Raw genomic sequence first — 15,018 nt, 5'->3', positions numbered from 1 at the left:
TAGTTTGTAAAATTGTACAGTTTTGATTCAAAATGTATTTTTTCAATAAAAACATATTGTTAATTACCTTTTTTATTTGGCACTATATAGGTGAAAAAAGATTTGAGTGCCCAGAATGTTCCAAGAGGTTTATGAGAAGTGACCATCTGTCCAAACATGTGAAAACACATCAAAATAAAAAAGGTGGTGGAACAGCTCTTGCGATTGTTACGTCAGGAGACCTAGACCCTTCGGTTAATGAGGTGCTTGGCTCTCCAAGAATTGTCACAGTTGCAGCGATATCCCAAGATTCAAATCCAGCTACCCCCAATGTTTCATCGAACATCGAAGAATTTTGAAAATAAATCTGCACTAACGCCTTATGCTGCACTTAAGTTCAACTACTTTCCAAAAACTGGAAATCGGCTACAAAATGTAACTATGAAGTAATCATGTTGTAGATTCATGATTTCTGTACATATTCCAATATGTACGTACTGTAATGTAAATTAGAGGTTTTGAAAAACAAACTGGACATTATTTATTAGAATCACGGATGTGGAATATTTAGTCCATACTTTTACATTTCTTAGTTGTGTGGATGTACAGCACATTGTGGGTTTCAGACACAATGATCCTTGTTATTATAACACTGTTGTATTTCCTTGTACAGTCAGACAATACAAAGCATATTGTTTAACTAATTGTTAATATTTTCATACTGAGGTACTTGGGCAAAAACGAATTTTAACATTTTGGTGGGAACTTTCTGGACCATAAATCCCAGCAAAATGAATATCCACTGTCTTTTACTCAGTGGAATTGGTTTATATTTATGTAAAATACTTTATTGTGGATTTGAAAAGTGCTTCATTCTGTAAAGCATGTTACATTGTTAGCCATTATTTTGATCTTCAATTATATTGCTCAGTCAGATTTGTATATATGCTGCCAAACCTACGTGAATTAACATTTATATAATCATGACGACTGTATTATTTTATTGTGTACAATGACAATCAACTGAAAAGTAGTCTCATAATGAAAAATGTGTTTTGGAAATAATGCACATCAAAAAGGAACAAAATGCGCAACTCCAATTTTATAGAAATCATAACATTCACACTTATTTCAATAATGTAGAAAGGAGGGAGGATATCTACATGGGTACCTGTGTTATATTTGTGTGATAATTAGATTCTTAAGAAAAAGTGAAGAATAGATGGAGGTGTAGCTGGGCCATTGTAAATAGACAGTACACAATCACTTTTCTTTGTTATCCTCATAAACCAACATTTGAGTGGTTTTATTTATGACCATATTTCTAGAATGGTGGATTTTGATCAGTAAGCCAGACTATTCACCTGTGTCCCTGAATTGACGACCCTTCGGTTAATTTCTTCTCATGTATCCCGTTCATCATCCATGGTTCTATATTTACCTTATGAACTGTAATTTGCAACCAAGCTCTCAGCTTGTGTGCATTGTTGCACTGAGAGACAATGTGATTATACCATGCAAGCGGAAATGATTGGTAATCATGCGTTTTTTTTATGTTTCTGAAGCATTTGTTACACCTTTTTATATCAAATCTGGTGACCGGATCATGACCTCGTCAGAACATATTTTCATTACTTCGAAACTCTTGACAATCTGAACTTTTCTTTTAATTTACAATGAAGCACAAACTATTGTAATTTCTATTAGAAAGAAATGTAAAGCAGAATTTCGATTTTTTTTTTCCCCACCCAAAACATATTAAAACCCTAGCAAAATCGAGCCGTTTCCTACTCCTATTTCTTCTTCAATATCTGTATTCTTTCATATTGCCAAGCCATTTTGTATTGTTGCATAGCAAAGGAATGCATATTAACTCTTACATTTATTACTATTCGAACAATGCGGCCAATTGCAGTGAGGTTTTCGTTTTGTTCTCAACTTGCTAAGATGTAGTATTGCACACAATGAAATATGTGGCGTTTGTTTAATCTTGCAACCAATGTAAACATTGAAATTCAAATTAAGAATCTGATATATTGGACCTCATTACAGTTTTGCTGGTATCCTGCCTGAATTACCGGCGGCATACTGGCAAACCTGCCTTACAGTTTCTGCCACCCACTATTCTGGTATTTCCAGGATATTAAGGTGGCGGCGATGCCAGTAAATTCCCATTCCATGGAGGACTCCATGGGATGGGATTGCCGGAATTGCTGGTACTGGTAGTACCAGTGCCAGTGATTCTGGCATTTATTTGCAGGTAAGGTCCTGATCTACCGTCGTGTCAGGTCAGCTGGTAGATCAATGCCCCCAACGGCAAACTTGTGTTCCACGGTCCAGAATAAATGCTGGTGCTGATATAACCGCCAATTTTACCAGCAATTTTAATGGACCTTGGACCTTGTAATGCAGCCCATTGTCTTTTTAAGTAATGAACATTCTTGTTCATACGTAAATGGGTTTTCTTTTATTTGATTCCCTTTTAAAAGTGTAATATATATGTATGAAAAAAGTGGTCCCTGTTTTTTGTGTGTGTGTGTGTGTGTGTGTGTGTGTGTGTGTGTGTGTATATATGTCCTAATTGTCATTGGAAATTGCTCCTTCACCCATTTTCAAGCTAGTAGCTTACAACCCATCACCGTGTCCCTTTTTCGTTTGTGTATGTGTGTTTACAGTTTTTGTGCTGAAATATTATTTCACAACAGTATTAGTTTCAAAATTCTCTAAAATTAGGGCATATCCTTGAATAACCTGTGACGTGATTCCCGGAATTACAGATTTTCCACTTGTCTATCGAAATAAATTGCATTTAGTGTTAACAATATAACATGGGAACATGCGTTATAGTCCTCTAATGCCATCCCGGAGTTGTGTTTTGGTATGTCATATTAATTACTGTAGTTATGTATTATCATTTGTTCTGTCGCTCTCCATTATGAACAAAATCTTAAATTCCCATTGGGTAATTGTATAACCTCCATACTTGTGGGAGTTAAATTCAGCACAATGAGATCAAAGCCTTTTGTATCTAGCAAAAACTTCTCATCAATTCTACTGTGAAGTCATGTGCTTGCTTGGCCAGTCAGCGCTCCGTCCCTCAGCTACACACACCATTTGTTTGCTCTCACGCACACTGTGACATGATGCCGTCTTGGCATGTAATTCTTATTTGCTCTGCCTTCCCCCTTTTTCCTTTTCTAGTTAACTTGATTGTGAGCATCCTCTGAGGAAGCTATTTTTTCAGTGTACCAGTGCTGAGAGCAGAAGGTCCCAGTGGCTGAGCCTCACATCTTGCACTTGAAGTACTTTGAGTGGGGCACCACTGTCACTGATGTTTGTACTGTGACAGTTACGGTGAACACACTTTCACGCTCGCTGTGGTGCAGGGAAGACTTTTTTCACAAAATTTCCCTCAACACTTAATGAACTTCTTTGCCCTAAAGAAGAAGAACCCACTAAATGATTCACTTTCTTATGGAGCACTCCATCCCAGTGATTTGTTTTCAGAGAGGTCACCAATCTCTTGGTGGACCCTAGTATTTCTTACTTGACTCAGTTTACAGGGGGCAACCCAGAGGTTCTCCACTCTTCTCTGGGGCTAATACCAGAGGCAACTCCAAGGGTGCCTGCTTGTGTAACAATACTGGCAGCAACACCAAGGTTCCCTCCTTCTGTTCTGGTACTGGGGTCTCCCCTGTGGATCCTCTGCTAGGTGATACTACTGGGACTGTTGCTGACATTTCCCCATGGTCTCTCCAGAAGATACCCACATGGGCTAAAACGGTCACGCCGCCACCCCACTTCACGCTAATTATAGCCAATTGTGGGGGGGGCCTTGCTCCTACAGATTTTCAGCCTATTACTGTTCTTCATGTTGTGGTTTGCCTTAACTCTGAGGAGCGTTGATACCACTTTTCCGTCACACCCTGATTTCAACTGCGTTCTAGCTCCTACTCGGCACATTGTGCCACACACGTTCACTGCAAGAAGAAAAGGAGAGATGGCGCTGAGGTCTGCAAGGCATCCGGCACCATTTATCAGACTATGGATGAATGCAGTCGAAGCCTACATTAAAGCATCAGTGAAGGACTTGCTCCTTGTCACCCATCATGTCCTTGGATTGAGGTAACTTTTTAACCACTGTGGAATGGATGGTGCCCAAACTGATTTGATTCTTCTTGTAGTTTGCTTACACCTATGTTCTTGGCATGTCAGTATGAGGACCTATGGCTCTAGAACTAGGGCACCTATTTATGAGCCATCCTCCATGATGCCCTACTGGGGACCCTTGCTGCTTCATGTGACAACTCAGCCCTATTCTGTTCAATGTTTATTCTCAAAATATCAGGCTCTCAAGCACTCTTGGTCAATGACATCAAATTTCAAGGAGCTAATCAAAGAAGTTCTTCTACAACCACTAGTCTTTACAGACCATCTGACTCACTGAATGCCTTAAAACTCTGGAACATTGGTCTCCCATTTGACACTCTCACAAGGGGCCTTAATATGGCTGTGACTCCTCATGCCTCCCTCTAGGTGGCTAGGTGACTCGCCTCCGGTCCTCAAAGAGCAATCTGACCCAGTCCCTCTACTGGTGAGTCCTGCGCTCCTAATCCACCTGTGTCAATGAGTCATTCTCCGCACGTGACCCATTAAGCACGGATTTCAGTCACAGGCATCCTCAAGGCGACCCGTAGGATGACATTCCCTTTCAAACAAGAGGCTAACAAGACTGTATGGCAGGCTTTAAGTTTGTGGTGATCCTGGTGCCAGAAATGCCAGAAGCAGATTTAAGAGTTCTATCTGTGGCCTTACTGTTAGTGGTGCTGAGCTTTAAGGCACACCTCTCCAACAAAGATGCGTGGTGGCAAGCAAGTGTTGTAGAAGCCCCAAACCACTTTTGCTGTGAATGTACTAAAGACTGATCCCATCAGTGTGTTTTAGCCTCACACACAACCACTTTCTTTGGTTATTCCAGACATGACCTTTCAGCCATGACTCAGTCCCTCTTGACACAGCTGCTCTCGGTATGTCTCTGGGGGGCTTGTGTCCGACACAGATCTTGGATATGGGCTACCTAAATCACTCCAGATAGCCTGGAGCACGTACAGTCGTTAATTATCAACAATGTGGATCTTTTAATTTCTCAAGATGTTTATTTCACTAAGAAAAATGCAGAAACTCGGTCTCTGGTGTTTCTGACCTGGCCACCTTTTAAATCCTTTTCAATGCCCGTCAAATCTGCAGCACGAGATCCTTTTTATTTTGGTGGATCTCAAGAGTGACGCACCTGGCAGCCTGATATATATCACTTAGCACCAAACACAAGAAGCAACAGAGAATAGGCTAGAAAGTTTTTCCAGAGTGCTACCTACCTCAATCTGTCCTTTCCGCTAGAGAGATTCAAGATATTCCCTCCAGTACAGACCTGCTCCCCCCTTCTCCTGCGAATGGCATCTGCACAGAGGGCATGAAGGAAGCTTACCTCCAATCCCCGATTTGGGCACCTGATCATTGCTATCTTATGTTTATGGTTGGATAGTAGGCAATTTAAGGGCTGCATTAACACCTTTGTGGTCAAATCAGCCTATCATCTTCACGAAGATCAGCACTATGGCCCCACCTTATATTTAGATGACTGGCTGATGTAGAGAGCCAACACACAAGGAGGTGTTGTGTCCCTTCAAATACGTTTGGACCTTCTCTACAGCCTTGGTCTTGAAGTATTTCTTGATGGATAGACAGAGCATCACATTCATTATCTACTGATGGGACACAGCAATTCAGTTGCTCAGATTTTCCCAACTGCAGACAGAGTGAGTGCCATCCAGGATACGTGCAGTTTTATTCTTTGCTTACCTTAACAGACAGGCTGGTGGTTCCAGATCCTTCTGTGGCTTATGGCTTCAGTTGTCCTTTGATCTCTTGTTCCAACTCTGGATGCAACGTGTACTGCTACACATGGCAAACTTGTAAGTCTGATCTACCAGCCCTCTGTCAGTGATACATTTTATTCCATTCATGCTTAGGCATTCTATGGAGGAGCCAAGAGACCAACCCCTTGTCAGTCTAGGCATACTTTTATGCATGATCACGACAGATTTCTCCCTTTGGGAGTGAGTAATGGGGAGATTATGGTAGATTAATGATCTGTGTTCACCTGCAGAGACAGGAATACTTAAATGTGTGAAACCTGCCTGTAAACATCAGTGCCTACACCTAGGTCCATACATCGTCCACGCCCCACTGTGAGACTGGATGACCTGATCCCCCCACCCCCACTCCCTATGGTTACTTGTAGATCCAATGCTGTAATTGCCCTCCCTTCTCCCTCAACGGTTGTTAGATCCCCAATGATTGTAAAACATTCCTTTGTTTCCCAATGCTAGGTCTGCGCTCAATAAAAACCATAATGATAGTACCCTAAAAGCTTTCCTCCCAAGTATTGTGGGCAGGTCCATGCTAGGGCTCACTGGCCAGACAAGTGCCATGTTTGTACCTCATCAGCCACGGTTGGGCCAAATTACACCTAATGTTCCTTCTGGCAGTGGATGTCTGATAACAATCAATACCTCAAGGAATTTATCTGTAGACCCATCCTCAATTGGGGAGCAGAACAAGGATGTAGATGTCCTCAGTGGCTATCTACTTTGAATTACTATTGCGAACTTCACCTGGATATTTTTCACACTCTTTCAGCAGTGGGGTCGTCCTCGAATATATTAGTTTTTTGACACATTCATCTCCAAATGTCCTCTCTACGTCGGCAGGATGGCAAGGACCGTTGGAGTTTGAGGAATGCTATAGAGATATGTTGGGAGGACTTGTTCCTTTGTGCATTATCTCGACTTCCATTGATTCACAGGGTCCTCCTAACGTTTCTGACCACAGATTCCTGCTCCATGATTCTTATTTCTCTGTGGTTACCAATTAGGTTCTCTCTCTCAAATCTCACAATGTCGGCTGCTCTCCCTTGTAGGGAAGGCATGATATCGCAAGGCATAAAATAAGCAGTGTCGCATAGCAATTTCCTATGCAAGTCTAAGTTTTCTAATCAAATAGACATCTGTGTAGCAAAGTTAGTTATCTAAGTTGCCCTCTTAATTGAACGCATAGCTTGCCCTACATTCCTCTCTTGCCCATGGTGCTCTCTTCACCCTCTTCTCTGTTCGCTTCAAGTGCTAATGGAGAAAAAGTGCAGTAGTAATCATCTCTATCACTCTTAAGTGCCAAAGGCAAGTGTGGGATTGCAAGGCAAGAATTTATTTTTCAAATAATTGCAAACAAGAAGTAATCAGGATGATACTTTTATTAAACTTTCTATATCCTGCCTGGCAAAGACCAGTATGTCTCAACTTTATATTTTTATAGAACGTCATGCAATTCCATTCCTAAAATGTAAGTTGTTACATAATGCATAATTACAGTATTGCTACTGTAACACACTGCATCATCTCCATGTGTTACAGTAACGTTTGTTAGTGTATCTAAATTTCATAGTGTCCACTGTATTTCATTTTGTTAGGAAAGATGCATTCATATTGACTGGTGAGCAGGTTTAAAAATATACATGAACAAATTCGTTTAATGGCAACCCTAGTTCTGTAACCTGCAGGTTGCATACATCTTGCAACAGGTTCTCAACCCATGAGCAATCCCATATTGCTTGAAATTCTGTATTATCACTCTGTTGTTTTATACCAGGTACCATGAAAGTGAGATGACCACAAACTACATTATTCCACCTAGTTTGCCCAGTTCTCGGCATGCTACGCAATCCACTCTGCTTAGTCTCTTTCTTACCTCTTACATAATAAATACTTAAAGTGAACTAGATGTTTACGCAAAGTAGTGATCAATAGTTCCATCCAGTCTGTACATCTACAGATCTACTGCAATGCCAAACACTGTAGTTGGCCTCCAGCGTAGGTTTTTCTTTATAATTGTATTATATATTACCACCTACAAGAGACAGCTGGCCAAACTGTTTTCAGAGCCTTTTTGATCATATCTATTTGTGTCCATTCATGCAGCTATCCTTTTAGATTTTACAGGCCCTCATCTATGGCTCGCAAAGTCTTTTCACCCACTGCATAGTCAAGTAGATTTTATGAAGGGTGAGTAGCATTTGCAAGAGATGTTTGAAACTTTTATTTAACATTTACTTTGCAGAAAAATGTTAAATAAAAGTTTCACTGTGCATGACTGGCGGTTTATAGTGACATTTTCGAACATAACATTTTCGAAAAGCCATTTTGTCGACACAAGATTGGGGAAAAAAAAGTTTTCAAATGTTTTTTTTAAATTTTATTTTTTAAATAAACCCCCAATTTTTTCTATTGACACTTTTTTACTAACGAAACAAAAATAAAACAAAAAAATTTTGTCTGCATTTTTTTTCTCGCCAAAATGGCATTTCGAAAATATGTTTTCGAAAATTTTACTGGATACCATGATTGGCCTCTGGGTGGCAGCAGTGTGCCAAACATAAAGTGGGTTTGTAGGGACATGTGCCATTTTAAAGAAATCACATTTTAAATGTGTTGTCCTCTGTTGTTATGGGTCGAGTGCTTTTCTCTTAGGTTGAATAGGTAAACTAAGTTACCCGACCTGCAGGTCTAGTTGAAATGTAAAGAATTTTCAAGGCCCGGCAATATTAGTACAAAATTGCTAATCAAATGAGCCTGTTTGCTAATCAAAAATAATGTAATTAGTTAATGTAATCAATTTTTGAAATTATTTATGCCTTGTATCACAAGTATGACACTGACACAATGTGTACAATCTGTAAAACCTTTATTGAAAATGTTGGAGCTGGAGAAATTCCTACTTTGCCCCATAACTAAGATGGGATTAGTCTCAACCATCAAATAATAAATAACGCAGTCCTAGTGGAGCCTGTCAAATCAAAATGGTCTATGCTAACAAAACCTAATGCCTGCCCTATCTCTTGTACAAAAAAGGAGAAATGTATACAAAAGGAAAAACCAGTGTTCAAATGATAATGTGGTTGAATCGGCTCTCCTCCACACGTTAGGCCTCACGTTGTAAGGCGGTCCCTTTAGGCAGGATGGCACACTCTGGCTCGGATTCCAACACAGTACACAGTTCAAAACTGTGGATTGAGACCCGCCTGGCCTTCCACGTTAAACTCTTTCTCGAACTTCCAAAATAAGGTTTCAACCAAAACATTCACAAAGATCCCGCTCTGTGGGGCTCAGACCTCTCACGATACAGTTCAACACAAACTTGCAAGGGGCTCCCTTCCCCAAGCTTATTATACTTCAGGTCTCCCTCTGTCAGGCTCAGACCACTTTCAGATGTCAAAGACTTTCGAATGTGTGTGGCTTTCTTTTCAGACCACCGCAGGACCACTGTGTCTCAAAGTTCATGGTTTAACGTTCACTCTTTCCTTCTCTAAGAATCAATCTTCGCTATGTCACTTTTGCTGTTCATTTGCTTTCTCGCTTTAAACAAAGTACGTTTCACAGAGACTTTCGAGTGGGCTACTTCCTTTCACCTGACCACTCTGTTACTTCGTACCGCTGATTTCACAGCTGTCCTTTATATCAAAGTTCACTCACAGGTCTGCCTTTCTTTGCGTCTCATCCACAAGCTTGCAGCCTTCACTTGCAAATAATATTTCTATTTCAAACTTTAACACACACCGGTCACTCAGGTCGGTTGCCAACTCACCGACTGTGTGCGTCTTTTTCTGGGGTTTGCGATTTCTAATTCATGAGTCAAGGTTAGTAACCCAGGCTTGGCCTCGCCTCCCTAACTCGCCCATTCACCTGTGAGGGTCACTGGCATCCTTGAAACACAATGCACTCTTCACTTTTGAGATCTGGCCTTCTCTTCGTGTCTTTCGTGGCCTGTCGGAGGCAACAACGTCCAGTAGGGAACTGTTGGTATTTTCTATCCGCAGCTCTTATCCCTTGGTCCGCCGCTTTGCTCCAGCAGGTTTGCCTTTGTCCAGAAAGTTCTGCTCATACTCGTGTTCCGGCTTGCTCAGAGTGGGTCTTTAGGTGTTGCCTTTTATGCATGTGAGGAGTGCTAATTGGTATCAGGGGTAGCCACTGGAAGTCAAGTGCCTGACTTCACCTGACCCGATGAGAGGTAGTCTTGTTACTCTGTCACCTTCTTCCTTCGCCCAGTGTTAGTGTAAAAAGGGGGTGGTGGGTGGGATCTCAGAGTATCCTAAAAAATAGGATGGGGTAGATGAACAAAAAGGGTGGAATACCGCGTCTCCCTATCGGCTGCCTCACCCCCCCACTCCCTGAAGACCCTTCACCCAGGTGGTCCACTACCAGGGTCTGGATCCAAAGGCGATGGCTGTGCCCTGGCCACCTAAGAGAGAGAGATCCCTGGGTACTAACGGGTGAGACACCTTCTGGTTTCTCACATCCTCCATTTGGCCTCCCTTGGAGAGTCCACTGTCTGTAATGTTGGGGAGGGGGGGGGGTTAGGCAAAGTCCCTCACCCTTCCTACATTTCTAAAGCTTATCAGTCTGGTATGGGAGCAGCTCACGCTAGAAAACCTCAGAGACTCTGCCTACAATTAGAGCGGCCAAGAAGTACTCTACAAAGGCCAAATACAAAAGCAAGTGTAACTGGGCTTTGCCATTGGGGTTTACAGAGGCATAATAACCCATTGACTAATAATGTTGGTGTGCTTTCATGTATCACTGGCCTAACAAGTACATGTTTACAGATAGACTTCACTGTTCAGTCTGGTGCAGGGGGAGGCTACAGAAACAAATGGACAGTATATTGTGGCATATGAAACCCAGTAATATAGGAGCAGCCTTTTTGGGGCCTGATGATTTTGTTTTATTAACCTTGGCCCATAAATAATTCGACCCTATCGAGACAGCTATGTTTTTCTAAGGCAGCCTTCCTTGTTTTATTCACGTCAAGGGTATAAAGGGTGAGTAAGCTTCAGGCCTTTTAAGCCTCAGTGATTCAGTCGTATACAGTCGTCACAGTTTTATATAAAAATAAAGTGGTTCTGAGAAATTACCCATTGTGAAGGTCCTGTCAGATTTCTACATTAATAACAATATGTCTGTACCCATATTATTTCTAAATCCTACAGTGAATGCAGAAAGAGCTGTTGTTAATTCGGATATTAGGAGCATGTGGAACCTTTTCATACAGAGAACAAAGGGGAATACGTCATTGAACAGTTGCTTTGTGTCCTATGCAATCCCTTTCAAGAGGCAGTGGGCTTCAAAGGTTGTCAGTCCTCTTGATAAGCTCTTTCATCCCAGAAGTATACTCCTTGCAAACACTATCTGAGTCTAAAAGTCTTCATCCCCTTTGTGGGAGAGGCATGTCCCTTGGAACATTACTGCTAGAGCTGTTACTTGAGCATTGGTATTGGTGTTTGGTAAACAGTATTGTATGGATGGCCACCCTAGAGTGGATGAAGGGGCACTCTACTTGTACTTCTCCGACAAGTATGAAGGAAAGAGGAGTATAAACAAGATACTGCACTGACTAGGTAGTTCATAGTCCCCTTTCCTCGAAGGGCCTTCTCACCTTCCCTATTATTAAAACATATGTCAAGTATGCCTAGGTGTATAGAAATTGATGTTTGGGTGGAGCCAAGGTTAATGTTTCGATGGGCGGGTCCCTGGCCATGCACAAGCCCTGCTTTGTAGAATGGAGGAAATAGGACTATGGACTAGGTGCACAATAGTCACTACGGTGGGTACTGACTCTATGATGTTAATGACAGATTGAAACAAAAAAATGCACATAGTCAAATTTATTATATCCCATTCACGTATGTGGCGGCAGACTGGTACCTCTGACATATCTTTTACTTTTACGAAATGGAAACCACACAAGCCCACGTCCTCACTTCATCCACCAAATTATTCTATACACTATTCTATCCATCAGGATAACACTAAATGTGTTATCCTGATGGATTATTGCATTTTGATCAAATTAACCTCGTGTGTGTACCTCTGTCTGCTTTACACAGGCAGAAGAAAATGTATGTGTCCCATTAGTAAATTCATACATTTTTATATTTATCACATGGAACCCTGCAGGGTCCCATATTTTTTTTTTCATTGTACCAGTCAACAAAACAAAGGGTTATATTGTTGCACAAGCACACAATATAACCCTTTGTTTTGTTGACTAAAACATGCTGATTGAGATCTATTCCCTTAGCCATGGCAGGTCCGGTGCGCATTGGTGGTAACCACAGGGCTTTGGTATACAAGTGCCCCAACAGTATAATTCTTCTGAAACTGTTTGCCAATATTTCAAAACTTTCTGCAAAAATCTTTTCCTAATGTGATTCTATATTCATATTTTAGATAAATGCAGAGTGAGTCAAATAGTTTTTCTATTACATATTACACTGCAACAGCTTGTTTTTACTAGATTTTTACATTTTAAAAATATATATGTAAGGAGTATAGGCAAATATTTCTTTGTGAATAGGTCAGTTTTAAGTAAACCGTCAAGGTGACTGGTTCAAATTTCAACTAAATTCTGGATTGTCGGAGATCTATTTAAATATTACAACTTTTTCAGAAATCTTGCTATGACTGCACCTTCTAGTTTGTTCCTTTTCGTAAGCCTTTACCATGTTCATGTTTCTACTGGCAATATCTTAGGCCAACCCTTAGAGTTAACTTATTCTGAATGCATTTAGTTGTGTTTTATTAGCATAAAGTAATGAAGTTAAGAAACAAAACATCGTTGCTCTAGTTCCCAGTATCAAATGTAGTGAAGTCGTGCAGCTTTTCTCAAGTCTTTAGTGTGTTGATATGTTTTATGTAAGGTATTCTGGCAACATGTAATGGTTCTCTAAACTTCACAACCTAGAGGATAATGCATTTATTTATTTAGTCATGTTAGATGCTATTTGTTTCGTTAAGTATCCATTGCATCATGTGGCTGCACGTAGATAATAACACGTTTGAAAATGAAAGCCAAACTTGCATATCTACTGCTTTGTTTCCAAAAAGTTAATAAATTGTGGAATGTTTTTGTTCACTGTAAGTATTTGCACTGTGCTCGATCTTTGCTTGCATGCATTTGTACTTAAATGCAGATGTACACATGTTTATATTGTTTACAAACCTCTTTCCGCAATCTACCTATTTTAATGTAGTAATATAGTTGGGTAGCTTTGAGTAAAAACCGTGTCTTGCACTCTCCTTCGTAGATTCCAACTATTGTTAGCATTGCTTTCATGGTCTAGTTCACACACACACTATGACTCTCTTCGATTTACAGCAGATTCTAAATTTTAGGTTTTTATTTTTTACTTTGAGTTGAATCCGCTTGATAAATCTGTGGATGTGGTTACCTTCTTTTGGTTTCGATAGTCATTCTCTTTCCCATTATTGTATACAAGGTGTCTGTGTTTTAAAGCATGTTTTATATTGGTTTGGATTCATGATATCTGTTACTGGAAACATTAGAAAGTGTTGGGAAGTCAACGGCCATCACATTGTTTCACAAGAGCAGTAATAAAAGTGTGTAATATATGATGAAAAAAATGTATTTTGTTAAGCTGTTTTGATGTGCATAATATTATGTTTTTATTTTAATTCAATGCATATTTAATTGCAGCAGGATGTGTGTTTAAATGTTGTATTTAATGCTGTGTTTATTTTACATATTACAAGATAGTTATCCCACAAAAATGAATCTGCAGGCTATGGCTTTGAGTTCAAAACAAAGAAACAAAATGGTAAAAATACAAATGTTGAAAGTTTTTGTATGAAATGTTTTTAATAGGTTTATGTATGTTTTTCTTACTAAAAGCAAGCAAGAGGAAACCACTGTTATTGTATCCTGGAAAGTAGATTGTGACGTCTGTGGCCAGGACAGTTTATTTGATATTTTTACAGAACTGATTTATATCAATCTTGTGTATTGGAAAATAAAATCATGTACAATTGCCCATTTGGAGTAAAAGTTTGCAAGCAACCTAGTAAGTGATTTGGCTTTCTAAAGTTTAATAAACTATTTAGGTTATGTATATTAGTTTTGAAGTTCTCTGTAGCGACACTATCGGGGTATTGCTGTTGGATGTATCCACATAGTCTATATAACCAGTTAAAATGTATGGCCTATTGCTATGCTTCTTGTTCATTGGCAGGATAATAACAACTCCTGTGTCTTAGCCCTGCTTCCCCTAGTCTCGTGGTATGGCCTCACCATCAGGGGAAAGGGATGGGGCATTTATTCTTGGAAATCTTGACTGTTTCCCTTTGCCAAGTCCCCGTTCCCTATATATGTTCCATGAGATGAGTACTCCTCTGAGGGGACTGAGCTTTTGTACAGTAACTGTTGTGAGTTTCCTATGGCTTGCATATATGTATTTTCCTCAGTGTTTCATCCTGCACGCTGACCCCTACATTCACATTCTTATGTTCACAGATTCAGCAAAGGTACACTGCCCTATAGAATGCTGTTCCTGTAGGTCTCCAACTGCATGTTTGCCCTCACCAGTGTTATTTATAGTGCTGTGGGCCTTGCAGTGTGGGTCCATAAGGGCTTCAACACCAGTCCTCAGACATATAGAAGATTGGACTTGTCAGGAGCTCCAAGTCAGAGTAGCAAAGAAGCAAAAGATAAGTTCCCTTTTCCACATGCCCTTGGTCCTGATGATCTGTTCTTGCCTAACGAACCATTTAACTTGAAGAAGAACCACCTATCAGAGAATGGGCCACACGATGGGGGCTTGAGTTGCGGCCCCTACGACCACCTAATATGGGGATGTTCCGAAAGTAATTTGCTCCTTAACACTACAGTTGTCCGAAGATGCCTCTGCATCCCAATAGCAGGCACCATCCAGAGTTGCTCTCTGAGATAAGAATAAACCACTGCACAATTAGATTAAAGACAAAAGCTGTACTTAAGTCATATTGCTGATCATTGAGAAATGCTGCACTTCCACACAGATTCATTTGCTATGGCGCTGGTTGTTGCCTTTCGGGACTTAATACTCTTCTTTAGTTCCACAGTCACCTCTTGGGTGTTGTCAGAGGAACCAGGCTC

At 40.5% G+C, this 15,018-nt stretch overlaps 1 protein-coding gene across 3 annotated transcripts in view; it reads left to right on the top strand.

Moving 5' to 3' along the window:
* SP4 (Sp4 transcription factor) overlaps positions 1-14,001 on the top strand; it is a 449,599-nt gene extending 435,598 nt beyond the window's left edge. For 2 of the 3 annotated variants that reach the window (XM_069648255.1, XM_069648256.1), the window contains exon 6: positions 91-14,001. In XM_069648255.1, coding sequence (XP_069504356.1) covers positions 91-338 — 248 coding nt within the window. In that variant the 3' untranslated portion in view covers positions 339-14,001. The remainder of the gene's footprint in view (positions 1-90) is intronic. The other variant, XM_069648257.1, reaches the window with a different exon arrangement.
* Positions 14,002-15,018: the final 1,017 nt, after the last annotated feature.

This window comes from Ambystoma mexicanum, chromosome 2q (genome assembly GCF_040938575.1).
Source record: "Ambystoma mexicanum isolate Mex_15411 chromosome 2q, UKY_AmexF1_1, whole genome shotgun sequence".
NCBI classification, from domain to species: Eukaryota; Metazoa; Chordata; class Amphibia; order Caudata; family Ambystomatidae; genus Ambystoma; species Ambystoma mexicanum.
This window is presented reverse-complemented; position numbering and strand designations above follow the sequence as displayed.